The sequence below is a fragment of the Galleria mellonella genome, unplaced genomic scaffold (genome assembly GCF_026898425.1).
Source record: "Galleria mellonella isolate WM207_F2 unplaced genomic scaffold, CSIRO_AGI_GalMel_v1 utg78, whole genome shotgun sequence".
Taxonomy (NCBI): domain Eukaryota; kingdom Metazoa; phylum Arthropoda; class Insecta; order Lepidoptera; family Pyralidae; genus Galleria; species Galleria mellonella.
The window spans coordinates 6022433-6050161 of NW_026442151.1; the positions used below are offsets into that span (position 1 = coordinate 6022433).

Consider the following 27729-nt stretch of genomic DNA (forward strand, 5'->3'; position numbering starts at 1 on the left):
TGTAGTACAAAAGGCGGTCTTATTGCTAAGCAATCTCTTCCAGACAACCTTTGGGTAGAAAGGATTAAAGCATAAGTAGGTAGGTGGCGCGTTAAAAAAGATAGATTTGTAAAAAATAATATTTGTGACAGCATAGTCATATACATATACATACATAAATAAACACATACAACCAAACATATACATATATATACATACACATACACATATAAATATACATACATATACATATATACGCATAAATACATATAAATATACCATATTAATACACATATATATAACACACATAAAACTGGAAATACGTAGGACTAAGTGATTATAAGGATAGGTAGTGGGCTTTAACTAAGTTTTTAAAAATGGGCAACGATTGAGCGCACCGTATAGGGGTAGGGAGTGAGTTCCACAAACGAACTGCTTGCACGGAAAAGGATTTGGAGTAGAAAGAGGAAGAATGGGTAGGAATTATGAGTTGGAGGTTGTCAGTACTACGTAAAGAATAAGAATTAGAATTGCTCTCTCCAAGAAACATAAAACGTTCTTTTAAATAATGAGGTGTAACTGGATTAAAGAGAATTGAGTAAAGAAGGGAAAGGATGTGCCAGTTACGACGAAGACGGATAGAGAGCCACTTGAGTCGTGTACGATATTGGGATACATGGTCATATTTGCGAAGTCCAAATATGAACCGTATACATAAATTTTGAAGACGCTCAAGTTTATTTAACTGCTCTTCAGTGACATTTGAATAACAGGAATCGGCGTAGTCAAGGATGGGGAGGAGCAATGTATGAGCATATGGGTGCCCCCTTTCTTTTTATGCCAATATAATTAGTAAAAAAAGAACGAAAGATACACCATTAGTTGCTATTTTTCTCAATTTATAGCAGGTATTTTTTACTAATTATATTTGTATAAAAAGAAAGAAGGCAACCATATGATTTACAGTTTTTATTTTATTATTCCTTCTATGTAATTCCTTGTTCTTAGTACGAAGATCACAAAAACTGTAATAATTATCTATCTGTGATTTAGGTAGGATATATTTTATCTGTGGCTGGCTCCTATTCTCTGTGACTGGACATTACACCCTCTGTGGTTGAATTTAGCGTGCTTTTAGGTTAAGGAAATATGAAGTTTTTCTATAAAATATATTAAGTAATATTTAGGAAATATGAAAATTAGCCATATTATGGAATTAGTGTTGGTTCTACTAATAACTGTTTTGTGCAGTATTCTTGTATTCAAATTACTTTACAAATTAAAGTAAGTGTGCATATAACATACCGCTTTCCCGCCTGTTAAAATATCATAATTAATTTTATATTCTTTGATGTAGGTCAGCAGTACCGTGGCGTGTGAACTGTTGGTTCTGTAACAATAATTTTTGGATAAAATACTTACATCGGAATTCTTGGACTTGCCCTAATTGTGACCAGTATAATGGATTCACTAAGGTTCGACATTCATTATATTTTAAGTCAAATTTCACTTTTCTTAAATCAATATGTTGATCAAATATATGTTTTTTAGGACGGTGATTACAATAAACCTATTATCACTACAAATGAGCAAACGTTTAGTACGCCAAAAGTGTTTCAGAAAAGTCCTCCAAAAAATGGTCTCTGTAAGATGTGCAACATAAATCAGCAGTTGAAGGTGGCACAGCTTGCAAGCTTCGTGCCAATAAATGAGAAGAAATATGATGAAGAAATAGATACATATAGGTGAGCATAATTAATAATTACTAATAAAAAAGTATATTCTCTTTTCCCCATAAATTCTTCATTCTTTTTTTACCAGGTCCCTTTACAGGAAGTAAAAATAAAGTCCCCTTCTTTTTCCTCGATCCTTTCCTTCAAATATGATTTGTTGGTAGCAAATATCACCAACAAACACATTCCTAAGGAGGGTTTATGTCCTGCAGATGGCCAGTTGTAAAACTAAAAGATAAAACCTTGAGTAATATATGTAAAAACATATTACATTGACTTCAAATAATTGGGATAAGGGCAGGAAAATGATGAATTACTAATAAAATATATGTAAATAATTACATATATGGATGGTTATAAGGAAAAGAAACCTAAAAATGCTTATTAAGAGATGTATGTATGAAAGATAATATGGCTAGAAAGTGAGTGAATAATGAACTATGCATTATGTTAACCTCAATTGGTTATAGAATAAGTGCACAATAGTATAACCAAGTTAAAACTAAGTAGTGACTAATTGCTTATAATTTTGTAGTTTATTTTTATAAGATTTTTTGCATGCTTTTAAAAGCAAGCTAAGATTGGGATTTTGTAATGCATAAAATATAAAAAATTTAAGAATTGTTATTACTTGGAGTTCAGTACAATTATTAAATTTCATCAAAATTTTAACTGTGAAGATTGCTTCCAATTTGATGTAGTTTTTGCATGACCAGAATAAACATACAGACAGGCAAAAATTATTGATTGCTATTATTAAAACCACTCATATTGATTTTCCATAAATGTCTCATGTACAAACATATAGTTACAATTTTATTATATTTCTATATAAGATGATTATTGACAATGATTATTGATTGATTTGATTATTTTATCTGTATATGCACATTGTGAACACAAAATAATTATATTTGGTATGTTTCATTTCAGGGCGCAATTAGATAAAGCCTACAAATTATGCAGCCCGTGCAAAAGAGTCCTCCACATGAAGCTTTACAAAGAGAAACAGACACTTCTCGCTACCAAATTACTGGAGACTAGATCCACAGATAAGAGAAACCAACACAAAGACAACCAAAGTCAAGTTCTTAAGAGCTTCATAAATAACACCTCGATGATAATAGCGGGCATGTTATTTATTGCTGTGACATTAGAATTTCATAAAAACATAATGAAAGACAAGAAATTGTATACCTCTGTAACAAACATAAAGGAAATTGTATCTGGTCTTCTAGAAAGAATAGCTTGTATTATAAAAATGAAGACATTGATGACATTTCCATCATTAGAAAATTACCTCATTGACTTAGACAATGTATTATTTTATAATGATAGATGGCCAAAACTATTTACTTTTAATATTAGTAAGTTAGATAATATTATAATATTGACGCAGAAAACGCTAGGTGGTTTTGTATGTTTGTTACAAATAATAGGACATATATGGAATGTAAATAAACAAAAGTATACAATTTTAATTGATTTACTGTGGTCAGTGTTTGTATTGACCGCTGTAGCTCATCATTCCACTGCCATAGATCCAATTATTATGAGTATAATTAAGGTGAGTTTATAATAGAATAATAAAAAATAATAATCAAATAATGTAATTGAATGTATAAAAATCTATGGTTTTCATTGTTACAGCTGTCCAGCACTTTGATAGTGCTATTAGTGTATAATAAGATGAAAACTAAAGCCTCTACAATTATAAGAAGTTCTGGAACGCCAAAGGGAATGAAGAACCTTACAAATGGTACAACTTATCCATTGCTAGATGATGAAGATACTTTATCCTTTGGTACCGATGATGATGTGTCGCTGAGTAAATTTGGTTTACACAACTTTTCAGATTCATCTACTGAGACTATAAGTCCATTGAACAGTGGCTTACTAAATGGTAAATCATTCTCATCACGATGTGATAGCATCTGGACAAAACCCAAACATAACTCTACATTTTGTGTTAACCCTGTCATTACTAAAAGTCCCAGTTGTGTTTCTGAAGCTGTTACTGCCAAATCTTCTTTCAATAAATACCAGAATTTAGTTAAAGATGACTCCGATTCAGATTTAGATGAAAGTATAAGTTCTTTGCGTATTGGTAGCCCAAAGAAACCAATGAAAAGTAATTCTGTATTTTCTCTTAGAAAATTCAATCCCACTCCCACTTTTGCGACTCCAACGCCATTGAATCGCTCAAGACCTCTTATATCGCCAAGTAAGTTGGGTCATAGTACTTCATGGGTCGCTGGTGGTTATTGGGGTTCTGAAGGGGATCGACAGATTTTCAATGTAAACGGCAGTCGTTCCTCCAGTCAAAGCTCTGGGTTTGAATCTCAGACATCTAGTATGACTCAACGTAATATTTTTTCGCAGCCTCCTTCACGTGAAGAATCTATTTGTGGCGAACCTATGGTCATAGACAACCAAGTTCCCAGTTTGAATAGTTTTCAATCGCCTCAAAATTTCCGTAGCGTCAATTCACCAGTGTTCCCCCAAATGCAGTACAATGGCCACGTGCACATACCTCAGCCAAAATTTGCTCAACCGAACTTCATATCGCAGAGTGTATTCACACAACAGCAGCCACACATACCAAACAGCATGTTCAAAACTCCCGGGCTGATTAAGTTGCCTCAAGTAAATTCTTTTGCGTCTCATTAAGTAGACTAGTCAGCCTTAACTTCTCTTATATGTGAAAATAGTACATTATATTTTTTGCCTATTTTTTTCGCTTCGATATTTAGTCTTTTTATTTTGTTAAAGGTTCCATGAACTGCCATTATATTAAAATATTTGTTAAGTTATCACGTAGTATTTGTAAGTGGTTGTTAGTCGTAATGTTTGAGACTAAAGTTAGCGTTAAGACTATTTGCTGATCTCGTGTTGAAGCCTGTTGTGGCTATGTGAAAGCATTAAGAATTATTGTATTGTTACAATTTTTATACGGACGTCACTGTCCTCTTGTCGAACAAAATGTGATATTATAAAGACTCGTAATTTATGCAAAAAGTGAAGAGAAAATGATTCTTGATGTTATCATTGTTTTGGTTTTGTCATTTTAAATCTGAAACTTTTTGTGAAGCTCCTGCAATAAAAAATGTAAAATATTATTGAGTTTATATATTATATTTAAGTTAACTAACCGAAAAATATAGGGAGGAAGAGATTGTTAGTAGTGTGGATCACCAGTCCCGTTGCTAGCAACATACCCTGACAGGTCGAACTCTACGTGGTTCCCCTTGGAAACCATCGTGCTGAGTTTCTGGCGTAATTTTCACGGTGGTATAACTGACCTAACTTTTCATCTCATCTATCATCCCCCACTGGAGACTCGCCAGCGTATACCATTAGCACAAGCGGGGTTACCATTCCATTACTTACCTTCATAAAGTTTCAGCCAATTCAACTGATCGGTTATTTTATAGCATGTTATACATGAGCCTTCAGATTGATATAACTTTTTTATTTATAAACCGATTGAAATAATATATAAATAAATATAATAATAAATAACGCTGAGATTAGCGTGCGTAATAGTTTTTCTTATATTTCGTCCATGTACAGAGCGGCCAGTAATATATATATATATATATATATATATATATATATTGATCTCATTATTAGGGTCGATATCCGTAAGTTAAGCAAGATAGATACACTTGTTTCCTCCAAAAGATTACAGTATTACCTATTTTAGATACAACCAATAATAAGAACTGTTCATTGTGGGAACAATTAATGAAAAAAAGAAAAGAATGTAACGACAAGGAGTGGCAATGCATTAGAAGTATCATGGACGCCATAGTATATATTTTTTACAGATGAAAATAAAATAGGAACTCCGCCAGCGCTATCCGTAAGCTAAGGTTGTTTTTTTGTTTCCTAGAAGATATTATTTCTGTAGAAAATATTTTCTTATATAGAAAAACTTAGACATTGTACTAACGAATTTCGTGCCCTTCGTTCACATTTTTGGAGATATTGATGAGGTTGTGGCGGTAAGTAGGTATCTTCGTACAGAGTGGATGTATAGTCAGAGACATCGGTGCAGGCCCACTCGTGCTGTTTGAATTTCTTCAAGCCCCATTCAGTGACATTTCCCTGTACAGACTATAGCTACAAATGATGTAAAAAAATAGGAATAGGATTATTAGTAATGGGGTCTAAAAGCCTCATTATGAGAGGGAAGGGATTGTTAATAATGGAGACGTTAGTCCTCATAGCTATTAATATACCCTATCAGGTCAACCTCCACGCGGTTCCCCCTAGAAACCATCATAACTAATTTACAGTCGAATTCGTCACGATGGGCTAACTGACCTGCCTTTTTTATCCTCACCTATGATCCTTTACTGGTGCCCCGCCAGCGTATACCGATAGTGCAGGCGGGGTTACCATGCCATTTTTACCCATTAATTAATTACTCACTGGTATACACTGGCGAGATACCAGTGAGAGGTGATAGATGAGGATGAAAAGGCAGGTCAGCTAGCCCATCGTGACCGGGGGGGAAAGAGATAGTAATGGAGACTAAGAATCCCGTTGCTAGCAATATACCCAACCAGGTCGACCTCCTCGCGGTTCCCTGTGGAAACTATCATGATTAATTCCTGATGAATTCATCATGATGGGCTAACTGGCCTGTTTTCATCCTCATCGATCACCCTTCACTGGTGCCCCGCCAGCGTATCCCGTTAGCCCAGGCGGGGTTACCATTCCATTTTCATCCAATAAAAAAAAGCCCATCGTTACGAATTGAACAATAAATTAATCACGAGTTCCCAGGGGGAACCGCGTGGAGGTCGATCTGATAGGGTATATTGATAGTAATGGACTCCCCATTGCTGACAACCTGCCCATTACTAACAATCCTTTTCCCCCTATAGGTGATGGTTACCACTTTCCATCAAGTGGTCAGTTTATTTGCCATTCTCAGTAATAAAAATATAACATACGAAACATTTCATTAGATCCGGCTGAGGGTAAAATTGATGAGCACTCCACTTGTAATATCGTTGAATAGGGCCGCACAACGGCTTTGGTAGATGGTTGTAGACAAGATCAGTGATGGTAGCGAAGTTTGCACAGGTGTCGTGGGTATCGTGACGTATTATTGCAGATACGTTACCCTGGAGAATATAAACAAAAACATCTAATAGATCTAGTACTAGGGATATTCAAGACAAGTACGTATTCATAATATTTGTGTATTAGAACTCGGACGTTATATTAGAACTTGGTTCTCCCTTGTGAAAGGTATAGTTAAAAGTCTAGGATATAATAAAAATCTCAATCGAAGTAATTGTATATAGCAGCATAGGACTAAACCCTTACGATTTTATATAAAAATATCTAAATCGATTCAAAATTAATGAAAATATTACGTAACATATTACCAAAATAATAATATTACAAACAAAAAAAGAAAATTATTCAGTAAATGCGTCGTGACGTTACAGTCCCAGAGATTAGAAAGGGCGAAAGATACAGTAAAATAGACTCTAAGTATCCACAACTGAAAATAGGACTCCCTCTAGACACAAGGTACATTCTTGAGTCACCTGCTTTTAATGATCTATTATCTGCGGACATCCTTATTTTAGATTCTATCATGCTGATAAACTCATTGATATCCATGTAATATGTAGCTCTTCTCTATAACTAGCTGAGAGAGTTGGATCTTCCTCATAACTGTATCAGACCATTATCAAATAAAATTCATCGTAGAGAAGACGGTATGCACGTGCTTTAAACAATAACTACACCTAATTTCCGGTTACCACTAAGTATAGTTGAGTACCTGTAAACTGTTTAATTTATTTAATCTGAAATCAGGTTGTCTCGACTCTGGTTTCAATTTTTCTTTGTCTATAATGTCTTTGGGCGGGAAATATAACGTGCCACCTTTGGGACATTCGGTCTTATCCTCCACCCAATTGCCTGTAGTAAAAAAAATCACAAATAGCTTATGTAAAGATAGAAAAATAATAAAAACAAACGTGGCATAATCGCAGTGATAGATATTAATTAGATAGCCAAGTACATCATTTTGTAATTTTTCTATAAATCTGTAAGTCATGTATTTATTGGGTTTTTATCCAATAATTTCCTAAAAGTTCAGGAAATTTATTGTACCGTTATATTTATTAATAGCTTTTTGCCCAATGATAATAATAGTTTTTAAGTTAGCTTTTCACGACCGTGAAAATCGATGCAAGTAGTATTTCCGTGATGCCAGAACAAATATTTAGACAAGGGGGGAAAGGGTATGTTAGTAATGGAGACTGAGAATCCCATTGCTAGCAATATACCCAACCAGGTCGACCTCCTCGCGGTTGCCCCTGGAAACTATCATGGTTAATTTCTGATGATAATTCATGATGGGCTAACTGGCCTGTTTTCATTTTCATCTATCACCCTTCACTGGTGCTCCGCCAGCGTATACCGTTAGCGCAGGCGGGGTTACCATACCATTTTCACCCATTAAAAAAAAAATATTTAGACAGACAAAAATTCTAAAAAAATATTGTTTTTGCTTCTACTGCTCGTATCAAGAACCTTCATATATTTTTTTCTTAAATAACTCCCATTTACAGAATCGTCTAGATATTCTTTTCTCATGATGTGGCAAATAAACAGGCATGAATATTACGATATTATTGTTCTATAAGTGATCGGTTAAAAATAAGACAGAAAATTAGCATATAGAACAGATTTAAAGACAAAAGGAAATTAGTGTTTATATTCGCAACTTTCCCTTACCTAAAAGTACTCCTGTATTAAATACAGGAGTAGGTTTTAAAGCTTTGGCGATAGCTTCAGCGCGTGTCGGCGACTTTGCTCTGGTGCTAATTGTCGTCATTCTAATAAAATAATAATGTGAGTATTGGTAAATAATTTAAATAAAACATCGCTTATAATTCCGTTAACATCTTATGAAATTGGCATTCCTGTCACAAAGACTGAAATAGTAATGTTACAAAGGTTTTATTCTTTATCGGTGTAAAATAAATTTTGTAGTCATTTACTTTACTTCAAAGTATGGGATAATATAGCAGTGAAATTATAGGATACAGAGACATAACGTCTTAAACCTCTGGATAGCAAAGAATGAGGGCGTCACAGTGTATTCTGTAATGTCCGGTAAGCCTCCAAGATATTTTTTGTTTAGTGAAAATGGATTTTTTTAAATGGATGATAATGGAATGGTAACTCCACCCGCGCTATCGGTATACACCGGCGGGGTACCAGTGAAGGATGATAGGTGAGGATGAATTAGGTCAGTTAACCCTTCCGTCTGGGGACCTGCTGGGTCCGTGGCCCAATGGAGGCCATTAAAAAGGTCACCACCGCGGTGCATATCCGCATCGGTTGGGTGTCGGCACGGACGAAGCTGTTGCAGCAAAGGCAACTGCGTTGCTTCCGGTGCCTGGAAAGCGGGCACGTGAGAGAGAAGTGCTCTTATAAGGAGGACCGCAGCGGTGCATGTTTCCGCTGCGGTATTAATGGGCACAAAGCAGCGGAATGTACCACCACCCCGCGGTGTGGGATCTGCGTCGCGGCGAGTCGGCCGGCGGATCACTGGGTGGGTGCAAAGACATGCACCCCATCCAAATACAAGCAGCTGAATCGGCCAGCCGTTCAGGCCCCCTCTACAGGCCGCGGGAGAGAGGAGATGGACACGGATCAAGGTCCAACGTTCTACTCCGGCGATCAGGGCGGCTAGCCGCCGTTCGCCAAAGGGCTGGGGTGACGACCGCGGGGGCGGTCCCACCCCAATTAACATGGCCCTGGGAAGTCGCGCGCGTATCCCCGCGTGCTTCCCATTGAAGAGTAGGCGGGCACTTAACATCAGGTGCCTGCTTCATATTTGAGTCGGGGCCCGCAAGCCGGTGCGGGCCAACGCCGTTGGAGCTCGGTGGATTTCGAAAGAGAACCCGAGTCCCCAACACTTTGGCGCGGCGAGGGATGCCGTGGTGGTTTTAGCCGGTAGGAGTCCGGCAGTATCCATATGCCTCCCCCGAGGCATATGGGTCTGCATGAGGCATTTCCCCACGAAAAAAAAAAAAGGTCAGTTAACCCATCGTGACGACTTCAACAAGAATTGTTCACGATGGTTTCCAGGGGGAACCGCGTGAAGGTCGACCTAATAAGGCATATTCTTAGTAATGGGGCTGTAAAACTCTATTGCAATCCCTTTCCCCCCAGTGAAAATGGATTAGTAACCCTATCTTCGCTATCGATATATGTTGGCAGAACACCAGTGAAAAATTACAGATGAGGATGAAAGCATGTCAATTGGTCTTGACGAATTCAACAACAGTTAATCATGATGCTTTTCAGAGGGACCCGGATGGAGGTTGTCTAATCAAGTGTATTGCTAGCAATATGGCTGCTAGGGCCCATTATCAACAATCTATTTCCTCCTCCTCCTAGTTAAAAATCACCATTTTTTTAATGGATGATAATGAAATGATGACCCCACCTGTGCTAACGGTACCTATATAGTATATGCTGGCAGGGCACCAGTGACAGATGATAGGTGAGAATCAGAGCATAATGGTTTCCAAGGGTGACCAACCGTGGAGGTTGACCTCAGACAGAGTATATTGCTAGCAATGGGACTGGTAGTTCACATTACTATTCCACCTCCCAATGGCTACCATTTATATGAATTATCTACAAATTTAATATTATAAGCTTAAGTTAGTAATGAGACTAACAGATTCATTATACTTTTTTAGATTGACCTTCTCACAGCTCTCCATGGAAAATGAAACCAACCTAGTAAATTTGTCATAATGGGCCTGCTTACCCGACTTTATCCTCATCTATTATCCCCTGTTAGTACTATGCTAGCATATAGTGTAGAAGAGTCGAGTATCAATTCATTTTTATTCATAAAAAAATCTAAGGCAATATAGCTTTCAGTACAATTCTTAACAACCATCAAAGGATTCTCCAATAATATTTGTATGTAGGTATTTGAAATGAGGATATTCTTAGAGTATATATTTTTTTTAGACCATTTTTGCAAAAATAAAATATAAACATACCTACATACAGTTGATTCATAGGCAGACTGATACTGTTATGCCTTACTATTTGCTTGGGTCTCTAATATGTTAATTTTTGGATTATACACACAATACCAAGGACTGTGGATACTCTATTGTGTATTAACACAAATAAAATTTGGAGAGGATCACTACCAATTAAAAAATAACAACAGTTGTGTTATAATAATATTATTCGATTTCCATAGACACATTCAGGTTTTCTTTTGGTAATGAATGAAGTAAAACAGACAGCTGGCTTTCTAGAGGTCCCGACTGTTTCACAATGTTTGTTAAATTCTTTTCTATTTCCAATATATCATGATTGATAGTCTCCATACTCTGAAATAAATATTAATGTCAAATGTACAACTAATCAAGGCAAGGATTACTGTCAATGTTTTGAGAACTTTTTCCTTATCATTTAGGTTCCTAAGGGTACTCAGTGCTCTGAATAAATAGCCGTCATATTTCTCTATCTTAAATACTACGTATAGACTTCGAGAATTTAAAAACAATTGGTTGATCACTTACTAGTGGATTGAACCGTTAAAGCGCCAAGAGATAAACAATACTTAAAATATTAATAAAGATATATGAACATACTACTGAACTCATTTAGAATAGTTTGTTAATATGATCCACTTACCTCGATCATAGATATGTATAAGTGTTTAAAATGTTTGTTGCTGTACTGTATAAAACCGCTTACATTGGACTCTGTATCTGATGGCGGTATAGAAGCCATAATTATTATAATTTACAAACAAGATATAAGTGATTTTGTTATTTTTTATAAATTTCTATGTTGCTTAAAATGCAATATTTTGTATAGGTAGCTATTTAATAAAATGTATTTTTAATTCAGTTAAGTTTATAATGAATATTTTAAAATTTTGATTTTTTTTTTTTTTTTTAGTACGTTTGTTCCGTTTGGAACAGGCTAAGGTCGGAGACCATGCTGCCTAGTCTTCAAAAAGATAATTTGTCTGGAATAAAAAAAAAAAAAAAAAAAAAATACTTAATTAAAAGATAGCAAATTGAAAATATACTAATCTGTGATAATGTGTCTGACACTGCACAGATGCTACAGTACAAAGTCCGTTGATCGGTTGGTAGTAATTTAGCAGACTACTGGCTAACCTAAGAAAAAAAACAAAAAAATAAATTATTGCACGGTATTAAAATATTACACTGTTAATTAGGTACGTGAGATATGATTAAAGCAACTAAAAGCAGATTGATGTAATTAATCGCATTTACTAAATAAAACAAAAAATTAACTAAGTATATAATACAATAGCGTTGAAAACTACGTGATAATTATGATTGTATGATTCGTGATTCGATTATGATATTTACTGCCTATGGTAGGTAGCGTAAAAAAAAAATGTTACTTAAAAAAAGCGTCTACGATTTACTTATTACGGAGATATTAATAATCAATGTATAAATAGATATTACGATTTTAGCTTTTTAATCTACAAGACTACAAAAAAACTAATGAAGTAAATGGCAATAACCGTTTATGGTTTGAAATTAATAACTACTTAGATTAAAAATAAGTGATTAAGTATTATGGAATTATGGAATGAATTCACTAATGGAAAAGGTTAAATGAAGATAATATGATGATGGAAAGCAAAAAGATAGATAATGGAGCGATCTCACGGTCTTTATGCACTATCCATATAATCCTTTTTGTTTTCTTGTCTTGAAAAGCGTTGTAGGGCCCGTAGAATTCTGGTCGGAAGACTAAACAGCAACAAATTCCCAGCTCCAAAACGTTGAAGAACGGCGTTGAAAGAAGCCCGTCAAACCGTTGAAAGAACCGTTGATCGAAGACGACCGCGTCGTTGTTGGAAGCCGGTGGAATTTATCACGATGTAATTTAAACAGTCCAGTAATTGAATAGAGCTTGAAGGACCATATGTTCAGGGAGAATAAGAGCGGAATGTTGTTGTAAAATACAAGTTTAGCCCGACAATTTATTGTGCGAATATATGCGTGTGCGGTTGCCACTATGCTGTCTTAAAATTTTGATTTAAACTGCCAATTAAACGTCAGTTAATCTGTGTTGTTGCGATGTTCGACTAATTAGCACAACTATCATTGTTCATCACACAGCCGTGTAAAAATAGCAAATATTTACGTTTATTTTATTTTGATAGGCGTTTATAGCTTTATTCTAATTAATTAAATATTTTTTCTCCTAAATGATGTAAATCCCAAAAAAAATAAAAAGAAAACCGTTAATGAAGTCCTTAATAGTTTGTTTTTTTTCTGTTCAAGAATGTCAATGCCGTGAATGTCAATGTCATGTACGTATGTCAAATCATTTGCTCCTGCTGCGGTTGCTTTTGCTGCAGTGAAAAAGAGTCAATGTACCTATGGAAAAAAAGCTTAAAAAGAAAAGCTTTTCATTTCAATACTAAATAAAAATTACTTTCCGGTAAAAATAATGAAAATTATTGAAAGTTTTACAGTGAAAAGTGTATGTAGTGTACTTATTACAAATTTTTAATTCTAATACGTGAAAATGGTAGGAAAGAGTTGTTCGTTGGTTTTTTTCAGTGCTTTTGTTTATAAATTATAATAATTTTATTTGTCGATTAATGCAGATTTTCTATTTATATTTTAATTGCGTTTGTACAGTATGTTATTTAACGAAAGCCACTCCTTACAATTGGTTTTAATATTCATTAAAAGGGTCTCAAAAACATTTTTCCTTTTTTCCTACATTGTTTATAGTACCAAAAACTAAATAAAGAAATAAATTCTCAGAAAAAAGAAAAAATATTGTGTAAAAATTTTTTTAGTCCTTATTGAACAATACTAATGTTAGTTTTAAGAAATGCATTTTATTAATTAACATACTGTATTAATTGTTTGTAGTATTTTGAACTTAATCATTTTTATATTAAATATTAAGATTGAGAATATTTTAGTGGTTTAATATTTTATTTACATATTTCTACTCCCATACTCCCATTTCTACTGACTTTGCATGTAATTTTTTTGTAAAAATACCATTAAACAATTTAAAAAATGTATAATAAATTAATATAAAAAATAAATTTATATTGTATAAAAATTGTGTGGGGTCTGGTAACCTTATTAAAGAATTTATTTATCCAAAAATGCAATTTATATTTATCATATAAGTCTATTTTGTATTATTATTTGTTAAATAAATAAATATTAAATTTCTTAGTGATTTCACATGTTCTTTGTCTAAATAATGAGGAGTAAGTATGCTTGTCCTTAATAATATATTCATGATATATTTTTATCTACCATTAGTTGATCCAACAACATAGTTTGGAACAGTACATAATGGAAAAAGAAAAATAGTTGTTATTGGCTATTTTTTTCAATTATTTTCTTCATAAGAATCATTCTCATACCGAATTTCTATTTAATTTAAGTTAAAGTTATAAAAAAAATATATTAATAGGAAAAAGATTATTTTAATAGGAATGGCATGTCGAATAAATTTTAGGTTTTTGGTAATGTATATAGAAAGTTAGATATTAAATATGTAACTTTGTAAAAAAAAAATATGTTATCATAATATTATATTCATGTATATATAGTTGGGCTTCCTCAAATTTAAAAAGTGAGTAAAGCTAATATAAATAATTACAATATCAATAACATTCATTGTAATAGTCTTTCATAATAAATAAAGCAAGAGAAGCTTGTAAGAATAAAGGCCTTTGGCACATATTTCTCTCTGCCTACCCAATTGTTAGTCCTTAGGCACTGATAATATAAAGTATACTAATACTTAAAATATAAAGATAAATTGCTTGTAACTTATATGCAGTTGTTTAATGATATTTGCATGATATAGTATACTCTTATGACAGTTACCAATTTTTATCAAGTGAGCCGTCAGCTTCTTTGGCATTCTAAGTTGCATAAAAATATGTTTATAATCTTAGAAAAAAGGTTGATATATATATATATATATATATATATATATATATATATAAGTAGATATATGTATGAATGTTAGTTTATGTTTTATCTAAATCCTTTTACCTAACACGTCCAAGCATCTTAACAAACATTTATATTTATTGTAATTATATTACTAGGATTGTTTGAAAACTTTTTTGATAGTTCTTTAGAAATAAAAAATATATTGAAATTTTTGGAGTGATATTCTTTTTTATAATATAGTATGATTTTTCAAGGATTTGTCTATAATAAGAAATAACTAAAAGTACTCTTATTATCATTGTATTTAAATAACAAAAATATTATTGTTTTCAAAATATTTAAGAAGTTAATCAAAGGTTAAATACATAATAATACATACATAATTATTTATTACAGAAAGTACTTAGAAACATAAAAAACTACCTACATAAAAATTTTAATTGTCAATAAGCAATAATAAGATTTTTCATTTTAAAAATTTTAGTGATACAGAGAAGAATGCTATGTTTTTATATTTCATACATTGAAAACACGCATTATAAAATTAGATAAAAAGTGTGAAATTGGTCAAATATTTATCGTAAAAGTGTGTGGAAAAGTATATTTTTTCTGGAAGTCACAATGTGAAATTGTGAATGAGTTTTTCTTTCATATGATATCCCACATGGTTTAAGGCAGCTTCTTTACAAAAAAAATTTTTTTTTGCAGTATGATTGGTTAGGTTAGATAGTTAATTTTAAACTTACGCATTTTTTCACATATTTTAAATACACTGTTGGGACTTAATGGGATGAAAAATTTCATATAAATAGTTCCTACATTCCTTGTTTTTTATTGCCGACGTTTCGACTTGGTCACGACGTGGTACAATCCCGATAGTATATTTATAATAGTTTAATAATATCTAAGTTTAAATTTTTTATATAAAAACCTAAAAATACTTTAGTGTTACAATGTATGATATCACAGACAGCAGTGTATTGTCCGCGTTTGAATTTCTAAAATTCATATAACTTATCTATCTTTATGCCAAGTCCCTTGTGGGATAGGCAGAGAGAACCGATTGCCAAGGTCATAACAATGTTTTTTTACTTTCATAACTTATTTTATCTAACTGAATTAGGTATGTGTTATTAGAATAGAATAGAAACATTTATTGCCATACAATTACAATATAAATTATAAATAACATATACAAAAAGTGTCTCATACTAGGCAAAAGGAACCAGCTCAGCTGATGCTGTGAGTGTCCCAGCGAAATGTGAACAGCTGCACAGCGCTGGTTTTCAGCCAGTCCCTCTCTTACATAATATTATGATCAGTTGAAATTTTGTTTTAATTAATAAATACAGTAGGGACTCGATTATCCGGGCCTCACTGATATGGTTTCGTTATTATCAGGATTGTCAATGATAATTTAAGAAAATGTCTTAATAAATATTGATTTTGGTTGATAAATTTAATTTGTTTGTATTATTTTGTATAAAAACCTGTACACGGACGAGATATATTTTTAAAGTTAATAATATAATTTCATGTATTTAATTATCCAGATTTTCGATTAATTGAATGCCTTACTGTATCAGTGAGTCTAAATAATCAAGTCTCTACTGTAAATTCATTCTTGATCAAATTAATATGATTCATCGTTTTATCTATTATTCATCATGAGGTGAGAATAAAATATTTTTGGATAAAATTAAAATCATCAGAAATCGGTTTAGAATCGGCAAATATAAATAGATAAAAACATATTTATTGTTGTTTTCTTCAAAAGATTATTATATTATGTCACATTAAAAAATAATACCGTCAAATTGAGAACGAGCATTCAAAGTGCTGCTACAAGAAAATTGTGAAAATGAATATGGTTACAAGTTAATGAATTGTCTAAATTAAAGAAACAGTAGGTCGGCGACGGCGCCGGCCAGGCTGGCGTCGCGACGTCGCCGCCTCGCGCCTGCTCACCCCGCTACCTTCCACAAATGCTCCCTCCTATCGGTACTCACTACACAGACAACACTAGTAGCCCTTGCTCTTAATATCTAAAAGGTTCTAATTTTTGTACACTGGTTTCGTTCGCCTATTTTATACTTATCTTGTCGCATTAGAGAAGATTTTAAAATAATGGAGTGTTCTTATTAGTCAATTAGAGAATAATGTATAAGTGGTTATTTTTTTAAAATACGTCTTGTTTTTGGGGAATGTTTGCAATTATACAAGTGACTATTGTCTGTTCAATATTTTTCAGTTATATTCGAAGTAATGTATAAATAATAGACTCGAAGAACGTCATGTCAGAAGAACATGACGCTGATTGTGCGACAAGTAATAATAAATACCGAAATGATCAAAAAAATGAGAGCAGTGAATTTGTGAATATCGTACCTGATGAGCTGAAAGAAGAACAGGAAGAAGAATATGCCAATACAGCTGAATTAATCACAGAAAGTGCCATAAATAATAAACATTTAAATAGTGAAAAAAGTAGAAATAATGACGAATGTAGTGCCAATGATAAACTTCAAAGCGATCTTAGATGGACTCTTGAAGGTGCTGAATTTAAAATATCATGGAGTCTTCCGGAGGGATTGGCGACCGGAAAGGACTACATCGCTTTGTGTTATGCAGGTAAGGAAATAATACTTATATATACCTACGTAGTTTTATAAAAAATCATTCATATATTTTCTTTGAAATAATTTGCATTTGATACGTTGATTCATAAATTTTTTGTTTTATAAAAACCTCAAGGATCTATGCAGTAATCGGTGCCTATCATAAACAAATCAATTTATTTTTGTTTGATTATGTTCTGAATTATTACGTTGTTTACAGCGAGATCTAAAATAAAATTTCCACCATAATACGAATTATATACTTAGTTACAATTTTATGACGCCTATAAATATGCACAATTTGTGTTGATCGACATGTTTTCTAGCGAAGATGTGAGCTTTATAGCTTAGTTATATTGAGGTTTACTAAATAATCGATTTATGCGGCGACCACTTATTCTGGTGCATGCAGATTTATCTGTATCTGATCATTTCTTTTTATTCAGCGACTCTAAGAAGAAGGTTATAAATTTAACGCTATTTTTTTGTGTATAAGATGCTATATTTTTAGGGTTACTGCTCGTGTTGTTCCCGTACTAATAGTGAATCATTTTCAATTAAACAGTTTGCAAAATTATTTAGTATTGTTTGGCAAACAGTTGTCAATTCATTTGGTGGATAGTGATAAATTTAAGTAGTAAGTTAATGAATATAGAACACAAAAACTAGGGATATCTTAGATTGCTTTAAAAAGCAAAGATGACTAGCAACTCATAGCACTATTTTATGGTGATGGAGTAAGATTACAATGTGTCGGTATTACTTTTCGTCGCAAAGATGTCTATTTTTCAACCGATTTAAAAAAGAAGGAAGTTCACAGTTCGGTTGTATTTTTTTATGTTTGTTACCTCATGACTCCGTCAGTTCTAAATCGATTTATAATTTTTTTTGTTACCTGAAAGGATATACTTACAGATTGATCCCATAGAAATAGTTATCAAAATCGGTTCCGTATTTTAATTTTTAAATCATAATAACTGGTCATGACACAGTTGAAGTCGGTTTTTTGGAACACAATCTTTAATTATTAATGGATCAAGATGGGCAATTAAACAATTTTAAAATAACACATCTAGCCATATAACGCTACCAAATTATAAATTTAAAAGGTTCAGTAACAAAAAATACAAATACCCGGGTTTTTTTTTTCCATGTTAGTCACGTATTGTATTTAATATTTGTATAGAGTTAAAAGAAAATTATAAATACAGGGTTTATAGCAGTTGTTCTGTTTTCACTATAAAAACATGTGTAAACGCAATACGTAACTCGGAGGAGGGCCGATCTCCTCATGTAACTGTACAGCAGCGGTGGCCGGTCCCGGCAACTTATTGCATTAATTGGCAACAGGAAGTGAGTTCACTGTACAACGTCTGCCATAGATGTAGGCAGTATCGCGGATTGCGGTAGTCTGCTATCCATAGCCGTTATACTTGTGGTTATGAGGAAACGGTATTTTTCACAGAATAGCCACTTCTACATTATTTATTTATGCTACACCGGTGTGCTCCATGTTTTTAAAATTCTGTAATCATACACTATACGACCTCCTTGTTCCTCATCTGGGTAGATAGTGGGATTAAAACAAACATCTTTCGTTTCCCTTACATCAATCTATTTACATCTTATAAACTCGTAGATTTCCAGTTATTAGTCTTTTTTTAGCACATCTATTTGGTTGATATATATCCCTGCTTGGTGGCTCCTACTGACGTGTTCACTTATTCATGTCCGATACGTCTCTTCAGTAATTTTTCTTTTTTTTACACAACTCAAAATGGCAAACAAGCTGACCATCCGACAAGTGTTTCTCTGGTTTTTCATCTTGACATTCTCTCGAAAGTACAAGGAATGAATAAAACCCATATGATTTTCAATCATATGCTTTTTAAGGACTTTTTTTGTTCGTCTGTCAAGACCTTTTTTTTTTTCAGGAACAGATGTAGGTATCAAGTTGAAATTAATATCATATACTCAATTGTACAATCCATTGAAACTGTGGAGAAATCAAACTTTTTAGTCAACGCAATTGAAATATACGTTCGTCCATAGTGTACATCTTAGTGTTTGAAATGGAATCAAACTTATAAAGTACTTCCTGTTGACTTAGAATCATGAAATTTCACGAGAAACAACAGTACGACAGTACAGCATAAGGAAAGGGAAAAGTCTGGTAACCATAAATTTGTAGTTATGCCACAAAAAATACACATTTTTTTAAATTGTACTTTGTACATAATATTCGGTGCAGAAGTCCTATTCGCACTTTGTTTTTTTTATTTTAAATAAATATAATATGAAAGTGTACCATAAGCCCACTAATAATTTTACATTACATATATGTTAAATCTCTGAAAAATCAAGATACAGTATTTGCTTCTTTAACCACGATATCTTGACAATTTCTTTAATAGGGTTTAATGTGTTCCATAAACGTAGAGCAGTGTCTATTTTACTAATTGTGTTGCTAAGGATCGTATCCAACAATAATAATTACTTATTGTAGTTTGGTTCAAATGATAAATTCCCCTGTCAACATTATGCCAAAAAATATTCTTTATATTCAGGCAACAGCTTTTTGCCATTATCATTTAAATAGAATTTGGCAACAATTTTAATAAATTCTAAAACCATATTTTGACATGCTAACCGGGCTAAAAAACATTTTGATGGAAAGATAGCTTTTTTAATTCCTCTGATCTGTGCAATCGATAATGTGTTCTGGAGAGACGATAATTATAAAGAAATTCCTGAGGTAATCTCGTGTAATTATGACGACTGAGTCAACAACAAAAAAGCAAACTGCATCATTACAATATTATGAAGCAACAACAGCACGAACTGTTCAAGATGCTGTTACATAAACCGCTGCATTGTGCCCGTTTAGCCTTTCACCAACATCGGTGCTTGTAATTTTCTTGTTCGAAATGTTAGCAATGCCGTAATCGCATATCGTGAAACCTTAACGGAGTGTACAAATATTCACCTTCTCATTATCATTATGGTCACAATTCCATAGATAGCTAATCGATTAGATGATATGCTTGTTGCCGCAAGATGACTCCTACACCTTCAACCGGATTTCGATTATTAAGTGCTTTCCCTTCCAAAATTGTAGGATAAATATTAACTTTCCTCTCTATAGACGAATATACATTTGACAGTTCTTATTTATAAAATTGTTTAACATGTTTAGGTAGAAATTAACGTTGTAAAATGTTGTGTTATAATGGTCGATCAGAGCATCGTTACCATAAAATTGCAGGTCACCAGCTCCGAGCTCGGTGACCGCATGAATGGGCCCAGCGGGTCGGCCCCGCACGCCTGTGCCCCGCCACTCGATTTGTGAATGAACCGGCGCGTGCCGCCTTCTCGTGGTGTCGTGGTCGTGGCTCAGTCGCGCCGACGAGCAACGCGTCAACACGCGAGCGCATGGGTTCGTTCCATTTTTGACGTTTCGAAATTTGAATTTGTACGTGTTTGTGTACGTTTGACGTTATTTGACAATTGACTCTTTGGGTGTGAATCGATTGCAGTTTATAGCTGATGTGCAGTTTCCTTAGTAACGCTAAGTCTTGATCATTTTACTAAAGGTGAACCAGCCGTTGGGGAAAGTAGCCATTCGCTGACATCGGTTCTTTTACGGTAAGCAATACTTATATTGTTTTTCATTTATTACGAAGACTAGGCTGGCTACCTAGACGAGGTGACACGTAGGTAGGATGTAGTGAACGACAAATACGACTGTGGGTTGGGTTTGTAGGTGGGAGCCCACGTAAATTGATTATAGTAGGTGTCGTATATGATAGGGTATTCTTTAATATTTAGCGCAATTCGTTTAAGCAATATTTTACTACAACTTTCACTGTCACGTTACAAATAAGTACATGTAGTCCAATGATCTTCAAGTTATTGTCTGAAATAGTAGAATTGTATATCTGTATATTTTTATTTCAATAAATAGTCTTTAAACATACGTTTATTGTTAATACATTAATGACCGGTTTATCAGGTTTAAATAAGAAATACTTAAGCATCTATTTATCTTCATCATCATTCATCATGTATTAAAAATCTTCATTAAGATAACAGACTTTATGTACTTTACAATGTTCTTTTAATAAGTTTCCTATATGTTTTATTCCTTTAAAATTTCGGATCTCCCAGCTATTAGTTTGCTTTTTGTCACGAATAGTGCATAAAAATCTTTGAAAACGTTCAGATTTTAAGCGCCGGCCAAAACACAATGGCCCATACGTTTAATAAGGCGCTAAGGTTCCTACCTGATATATTTCTCGCCAAATGGTTCAATGCAATGTGTCGTCTCATAATTGATGGGCCCCCATTGTTTAGCGCTTATCGCCCCATGATGCGGGTTTTTCTATTAAATTAATTTGTCGAAGGACGAACAATATAAATGTAAACGTTTATTTTAGGCGTTCATTTATAATTTGAGATATATATATCTGCACACTCGTGGGATATTATTAAAAATCAATTGCCAAATGTATGTAATCGCATCCCTAAAATGTCTGCGCCTATTTGGATATTTCTTTATTGCTGTGTTTGCAATAAAACCAGTAATTTGTTTGTAACCTTGTCCTGGTGACAAGATTTGTATGAAAGAAAATGTTTGAAAAATCATGTCAAAAAGTGAAAAAACTAGATAAAAAGATCTACATGATTATAAAATGTGCCCCGTGTATGCAAGCAGAAAATCAGCGCTGAACGCACATCAGTCCAGCAAAAGCTGAGTTTGTATCTATTACCAGGCATACTGGTACTTAACTATGTATTTACTCATATATGTGTTACTAACATCATAATTATTGTACCATATCCGTAAAAAATAACAAATATTATTATTATTATTACATGTAAAATAATGTGTGATTAACACAGAAGATAGTAAGGAGATCTTTAAAAATATAGACAAAATCGACAGACTGACAATGAATTATGGTTAAAATTATTTGTCATTTTGTTTCATTGCATCGTTAAGGGAAGATTTGGTCTCATTTTCTTCTTTAGTATACTCGTGCGAAGCCGAAGAAGGTAGCTTCTTATTTGTATTTCTTTCATTAATTTGATTCAAATTTGAAATTTCCAGAGAAAAGCATATTTTTATGAACACTACCTGTAATGTAAAGTTACGTCAACTTGCACTTAAAGTGCATATTTTTGTAAATCTTAATCAGTCACTGAAGAATCTGGCTATGTATTACTATACAAGTCTTCTTTCTGATTATTATTTGAATTTTTCATCATTTTAGAGATTCTAATATTTACGTATGACTTAGAAATTACAGTGTGGGTTACCATGAGTGGGTACGCAATTTAAAATGTCAGAGGGGTTTTAATTTTACCTCTTAACAGTAAGCGGCTTTAGATAGTAAAGTGTAGGCATCTAAGAAGCGGGTGGAGGTCAATAAAACCGCCATCCATCAAGCCGCTAGTCCACCAGCGGATATTAAATTGACACGCCTCGCCCTGAACGCTTCTCGTCTCAACCCATTACAGTAACATAGTCGACGAATTGCTTTACGATGGATAATGTTACGTCTAATGATACTGGACTTAATGCACGCTCTTTTTAAGGGAAAGAAGGAGGTTCATCTAGAGATCCTTTTTATTTTTTTTTTATGATAACGGATCTGTCTGCTGCAATCGAAAGTCGTGACGAGTGAAATTGCTAATTTTTAAATTGAATTCAAATATTCTATGCAAAACAAAAGATGCTTGTTGCAAAAAGCAAAATCTCATTGAAAAAGATTTCTCTTCCTAATTCAAATATTTTTATGTATATATTAATGTTTTACTAATACCTAATTATTATTTATATATTAATTAATTATTGAGTTAACCAGGTGACTTGCTAGTGTATACTGCTTTATTCCTATAGTTACTCTTACTCCATCATACGGGTGAAAAGAATTGGTTACACATCACATTCTTATGTCATCACCAAACTCTTACCTTGGAATATCGATTCCATGAAATTTTGTCAAAATGCGGAAAAACTATTCGTCTCAGAGAAACAAACCTTGGGTTAAATTACACTGGTCTACAAAATTTAACCTTTTGTGTGTCTTTCAATTGAATACTATATTTTCATACTACTTTGAAGTTACTGAATACGTAAACACGAATATTTTTTTTAATTAGCTCTTATTTCAGAAAAGTACCTAAAATACAAAATTTGACTTTTAATAACATGTTAAAGTACAAAACAATTTATTGAAAAAACAAAAAAACATTTATTTATTATTATTTTTTTTACTTTTTATATAAAATTGGGAATGTATGTATGTATATATATATATAACTGAAGGTTCTTAAATCAAGATTTCATCGAAAAAAGAGTTTCAACAAATATATTAAATAGGCTAACCGCACGCACATGCTATTTATAGAAATCTTAATATTATAAAGCCAATGTTTTACTTCCATTAACGGTTCAGAATCAGAAGTTCTCGTTATCAAAGTTTCATTAAACTTTAATTAGCGGTAACGTTTCATTGTTCTCATGGATTTCGTTCGACTCAACAGCCATTACTCAGGTAGAGTGTTGCGACAACTAATGAAATTGTGGGAACATTTCTCACGAGAGTACCAAGTCACACAATTGGGATACAGACTCCTGTTATATCACTTAACACTTTTTAAATATTAACAAGACGAAATTTTAAGACATTCTTAAATTTAATAGATGTCATTAGTCGAATTATGCTTACGACTAACTTTTTGCTTGTTGCTTCGGATGTGTGAATTTCAGAAGTAGGAAAACCTTTGAAATTGATCACTTCTGGATGAAGATAAAATATATGTTTTTAAGATAGACTTAAGTGATACAAGTGTGACAATTGCATCTAATTTGGTGCAGTAGTTTTTACGTGATGCCATAACAAATATACGGTCAGACAAACAAATAAAATATCTAACAATTATTGTTTTGGCATCTACTAGTCTTATAAAGTCTCATTATAATATATTTTTTTAAATGTCTCCCAAATGGTAGATATCGTTTACTTACAATTTTATTATACTATTAAGATGAATATTATGTCATTGTAATTGTCAATCGCAATTCGATTAACGCCAGGTGCTTAACGTAGGCATAACGATGACTTGCACCGATCGTTTAGAACCAGACTCGTCAAAGCATATTACTCTTCGACACGTCGTAAAGGCATTAACTTCACACTCGAGGGCCAAGCATTGTTGCCGAGTGAAAAACACAGAGAGGAAACGATAAATTATGTTTGAAGTTTATACGATCGGCCGGTAATGGGCTATGCGTTCTTGAGCTCGAACTCGCACCGTCCTCGGCACATTTATAATAATACCTTTGAATATCATCACTTATGAAGTATACTTGATTGTGCATAATGATGATTTATAATTTGAGGTTTGGTTCTACAAAAATGTTTCCTAAAAGTTTACATGAGAAGCATACGAGAGCGAAGCCCAACCGAATGCAGATAAAATGAACAAAATTGTTGCAGAATTGACAAAGATATCGTGTCTTGTGCACTTACAAATACAAACAAATTCAGAACCACCTTTTTTAATTTATCTAAAGAGCAGGTAACTGAAACTAAACGGAAGCAACGGAGACGAGAACAAAGGGTCGGTTGACTTTTAAATATATAATAATATTCGTTCTTCCGGATCAACCCTCGATGTAGGGCGGAACCCCGCAAGAAGCGGAAGTAGCATACGTCCGCCATACTTTGGTCTCGTAATTGGTGGCACGGGCTGTGCTTCCGGTTTCTTTTATGGGCTCTAATAATAGCCGAAAATCTCAATAAGCGAACCGTCTTGTTATAGTAAACAATGATGTCAGTTATTTCTACAAAGATTAAATCCAGTACCGAAATTGCAATAGTTCGTCGGTTTTAGCTATTACCTACTTAAGAAAAGGAAATTAAATTATATTAATTGTTTTACAAACAGACTCCAGTTTTGATAAAATTAATGTGAGAATAACGAGGAAATAAAACCATCTGATTTATTAACAAAATTAATGTAGAATAGGACCATATGTGAATAAACTCTTATAATTAAAAATAAGAGTTTAATCATCAAAATCAGTTCAGAACTGACGAAGTATTGTGTAACAAAAACCTCTTCTTTATTAAAGTCAATTGAAATAAATAGATTTTAATTATACAAGGCGCGGCGATTGTAATTGCTTTTTTGATTGTATAAAAAACTCTTGTATAAAAAGATATGATCTGGAATAGAGCTGGCTGGAAGAATACATGAATTAGTTGCCCCGACAAGAGGAAACTTTTAAATTAAAAAAACCCTTTGTCGTTTGATATATTCTGCTATCAATATAGATAAAAATTTGTTTTTTGTACCATCCAATACATTGTTTACTAACTCGTTGGTGATAATTATATCGTTAATAGGTTAACTGACAGTTCAAATTGGGTTCGTCCCATACCGCGATCAATACTAATATGTTCAATAAAGTGTAGTCAAGTGCTAACTTTACCCTATAAATAGTAATAATTTACAAATTGACTTTGAGTCTCACTTCTTTCAACTGAAATTACTGTGGTGAACATATTTAATTTTAAATTGTTCCAAAATTTTTAGGATATATTTTATATTAGTTTAGTGCTCAATTGTGGTATGTAAGGAACAACTTAGAAAATTGTTTCTTACATAACAGAAGTGTAAATGTAAAAATATATGTATAAATATTTCTTTCTAGACCTAGCGGTCTTAGGTAATAGACAATTATTATAAGTTCATACCATCTTTTGGTTTAATACCGTGTTTTTGATTACCACCTTCGGGGTATAAAAAATTATATCGTCATTTGCTTCTATCATGACCTATGATAGCTTGTCTTTCCTGGGACTTTGATTTCTCGTTAGGATGTCGCCAATTTAGTGGACGTGGGAGTTGCTAAAGTGGGCGAACCTTATCAGATAATGTTTATTACTGTTCAATACTTAACATGTAATGTTCAACATTACGGAATTACATATGGAAAATGTTTTTATAAAATACTAAATAACCAATGTTTAGAATAGTTTGGAATTCAGAAATGCACACATGACTTTGGCCTATTTTGTCCACAACAACGTTTCTGATACTGAAAACAGTAAACACCTATGTGTAAATAGATTTACAATTATTATTATTATTATATATATTACTATTCTCAGATTCACTATTCTATAAATCATAGTGGCATAGGAAATTAATATAATATAGATTAAATTAATAATTTTTAAAAATATTTTATTAGTGCTTTTTAATCCGTGAGACGGTGGCAGATTTAACCTCTGCTACATTGAACTCGAATACGATTGGCATAATGTATTATAATATCGATTGTTTTCGCCTCAATTACAACAGTCGACAAATGCCTCATCAAGGTTTATAGTTGCGAAAAAAGATATGGCTTGATTAACTCCAGATCCATATTATATAAGCCCAGAACCAGACTATGGATCCATATGAACTGTGGAAAATGCGCCACATTGCAAATTTTCAGAAACGCACTTTAAATTTGTGTTTAGCTGTACTATATTATCGTCTTCTGACATGGACACGACGTGTGTGATACGTGCGTAGAATACAATAATCCTCATGTATCTCAACATGGACTTGTAGGTACAATCGGTAGTTTTTATTATCCTGTAGCCCATATACCAAGCTGGCACTTAAGCAGTGAAACCAAGGACGATCGTTGTTCAATCCGGTCAATGAAGTCACGTATTCAAACTATCCTGTCAGTTCATTATAGGTACGTGACAAAAAAATATCGCGTCTGTCGAAATTTTAGCCGCTCTCCGCCTTTTCTCATGGTGTTCTTATACCCATAAAAAGATTAGTGAAGGGTGGAGGTGCTAATGCATGTGTGTACGCACATCCGGTCCGTTAGGGTCCGTTAATTGGTCCACATAAAAGGGATATCGTGTAGTATGCCCCTGCGCTCGGCCTGGCTTCCTGCCCGCAACACCAGAATGACATCCCGGAATCGTGCCGATCGTGCGATATACCACTGCGGGTAAATGTAAAATAGTCGTAGTCGACGATACATTAAACAAAAGGCACATAAAATGTCCCAGTCCTATTCAGCCAATATACGGTTAATGAAAACTTTTTAAAATTGAAGTAATTTAACTTTCTTCTTTATATAGAGTATTGGGCATGATTTTAACGTTATAATCCTAATTTCATGTATAGAATAATAATAATTCCCTAATGAAAATGACATAATAATGTTTTATTGAAGAACAATTTTTGCAATTATTTTTTATATTGTTTCTTTCTATTTTATACTGTATTATATGTATATAAAATGATGTGAGTAACGTTTTGCATTACAGCGCTAGTAAATGAACTTGTGTTGACAGATTT

General features: G+C 33.2%; 4 protein-coding genes across 13 annotated transcripts in view; 2 read left to right on the plus strand and 2 right to left on the minus strand.

Annotated features, from left to right (window-relative positions):
* Positions 1 to 1074: 1074 nt before the first annotated feature.
* Positions 1075 to 4828, plus strand: LOC113517226 (uncharacterized). Its single transcript, XM_026901829.3, has 5 exons — positions 1075 to 1263; positions 1337 to 1454; positions 1531 to 1724; positions 2646 to 3279; positions 3363 to 4828. Exons 1-5 carry the CDS (start codon positions 1172 to 1174, stop codon positions 4380 to 4382), a joined length of 2058 nt encoding a protein of 685 aa, XP_026757630.2. The 5' UTR covers positions 1075 to 1171; the 3' UTR covers positions 4383 to 4828.
* LOC113517229 (uncharacterized) lies at positions 4668 to 10948 on the minus strand. 6 transcript variants are annotated; one of them, XM_052901438.1, is made up of 6 exons: positions 10778 to 10948; positions 8484 to 8584; positions 7522 to 7661; positions 6677 to 6850; positions 5668 to 5831; positions 4668 to 4806 (listed from the first exon to the last, which is right to left on the minus strand). In XM_052901438.1, exons 2-6 carry the CDS (start codon positions 8581 to 8583, stop codon positions 4758 to 4760), a joined length of 627 nt encoding a protein of 208 aa, XP_052757398.1. In that variant the 5' UTR covers position 8584; positions 10778 to 10948; the 3' UTR covers positions 4668 to 4757. The 6 variants fall into 6 exon arrangements, with proteins under 6 accessions (XP_052757398.1, XP_052757400.1, XP_052757397.1 ...); XM_052901440.1 differs by lacking the exon at positions 8484 to 8584; XM_052901437.1 differs by lacking the exon at positions 10778 to 10948 and having other exon boundaries at positions 8484 to 8925.
* A 5-nt stretch (positions 10949 to 10953) lies between these two features.
* On the minus strand, positions 10954 to 11701 carry LOC128202173 (uncharacterized). The gene is made up of 2 exons (XM_052901441.1): positions 11427 to 11701; positions 10954 to 11119 (listed from the first exon to the last, which is right to left on the minus strand). The coding sequence occupies exons 1-2, from the start codon at positions 11523 to 11525 to the stop codon at positions 10970 to 10972; spliced, it is 249 nt and encodes an 82-aa protein (XP_052757401.1). The 5' UTR covers positions 11526 to 11701; the 3' UTR covers positions 10954 to 10969.
* A 1420-nt stretch (positions 11702 to 13121) lies between these two features.
* Positions 13122 to 27729, plus strand: part of LOC113517335 (E3 ubiquitin-protein ligase HECW2) — a 128415-nt gene continuing 113807 nt past the window's right edge. Inside the window, exons 1-2 of one of the 5 annotated variants that reach the window (XM_052901428.1) lie at positions 13122 to 13271; positions 16977 to 17356. In XM_052901428.1, the coding sequence (XP_052757388.1) occupies positions 17020 to 17356 (337 nt within the window). In that variant the 5' untranslated portion in view covers positions 13122 to 13271; positions 16977 to 17019. Of the gene's footprint in view, positions 13320 to 16976; positions 17357 to 20723; positions 20989 to 27729 lie in introns of those variants that run through there. The other 4 variants (XM_052901427.1, XM_052901430.1, XM_052901429.1 and 1 more) reach the window with 4 other exon arrangements.

Bases quoted from the DNA above. Each gene is read 5' to 3' on its own strand.
- LOC128202173 (XM_052901441.1), bottom strand. From the start codon at position 11,525: ATGGCTTCTATACCGCCATCAGATACAGAGTCCAATGTAAGCGGTTTT. The intron at 11,120-11,426 runs GTAAGTGGATCA...TATTTATTTCAG, and splicing joins TATACATATCTATGATCGAG to AGTATGGAGACTATCAATCA.
- LOC113517226 (XM_026901829.3), top strand. From the start codon at position 1,172: ATGAAAATTAGCCATATTATGGAATTAGTGTTGGTTCTACTAATAACT. The intron at 1,725-2,645 runs GTGAGCATAATT...GTTTCATTTCAG, and splicing joins GAAGAAATAGATACATATAG to GGCGCAATTAGATAAAGCCT. The intron at 3,280-3,362 runs GTGAGTTTATAA...TCATTGTTACAG, and splicing joins TTATTATGAGTATAATTAAG to CTGTCCAGCACTTTGATAGT.
- LOC113517229 (XM_052901435.1), bottom strand. From the start codon at position 7,800: ATGACTTACAGATTTATAGAAAAATTACAAAATGATGTACTTGGCTAT. The intron at 6,851-7,521 runs GTACTCAACTAT...TATATTCTCCAG, and splicing joins ATAAATTAAACAGTTTACAG to GGTAACGTATCTGCAATAAT. The intron at 4,807-5,667 runs GTTAGTACAATG...TTTTTATTGCAG, and splicing joins GAACGAAGGGCACGAAATTC to GAGCTTCACAAAAAGTTTCA.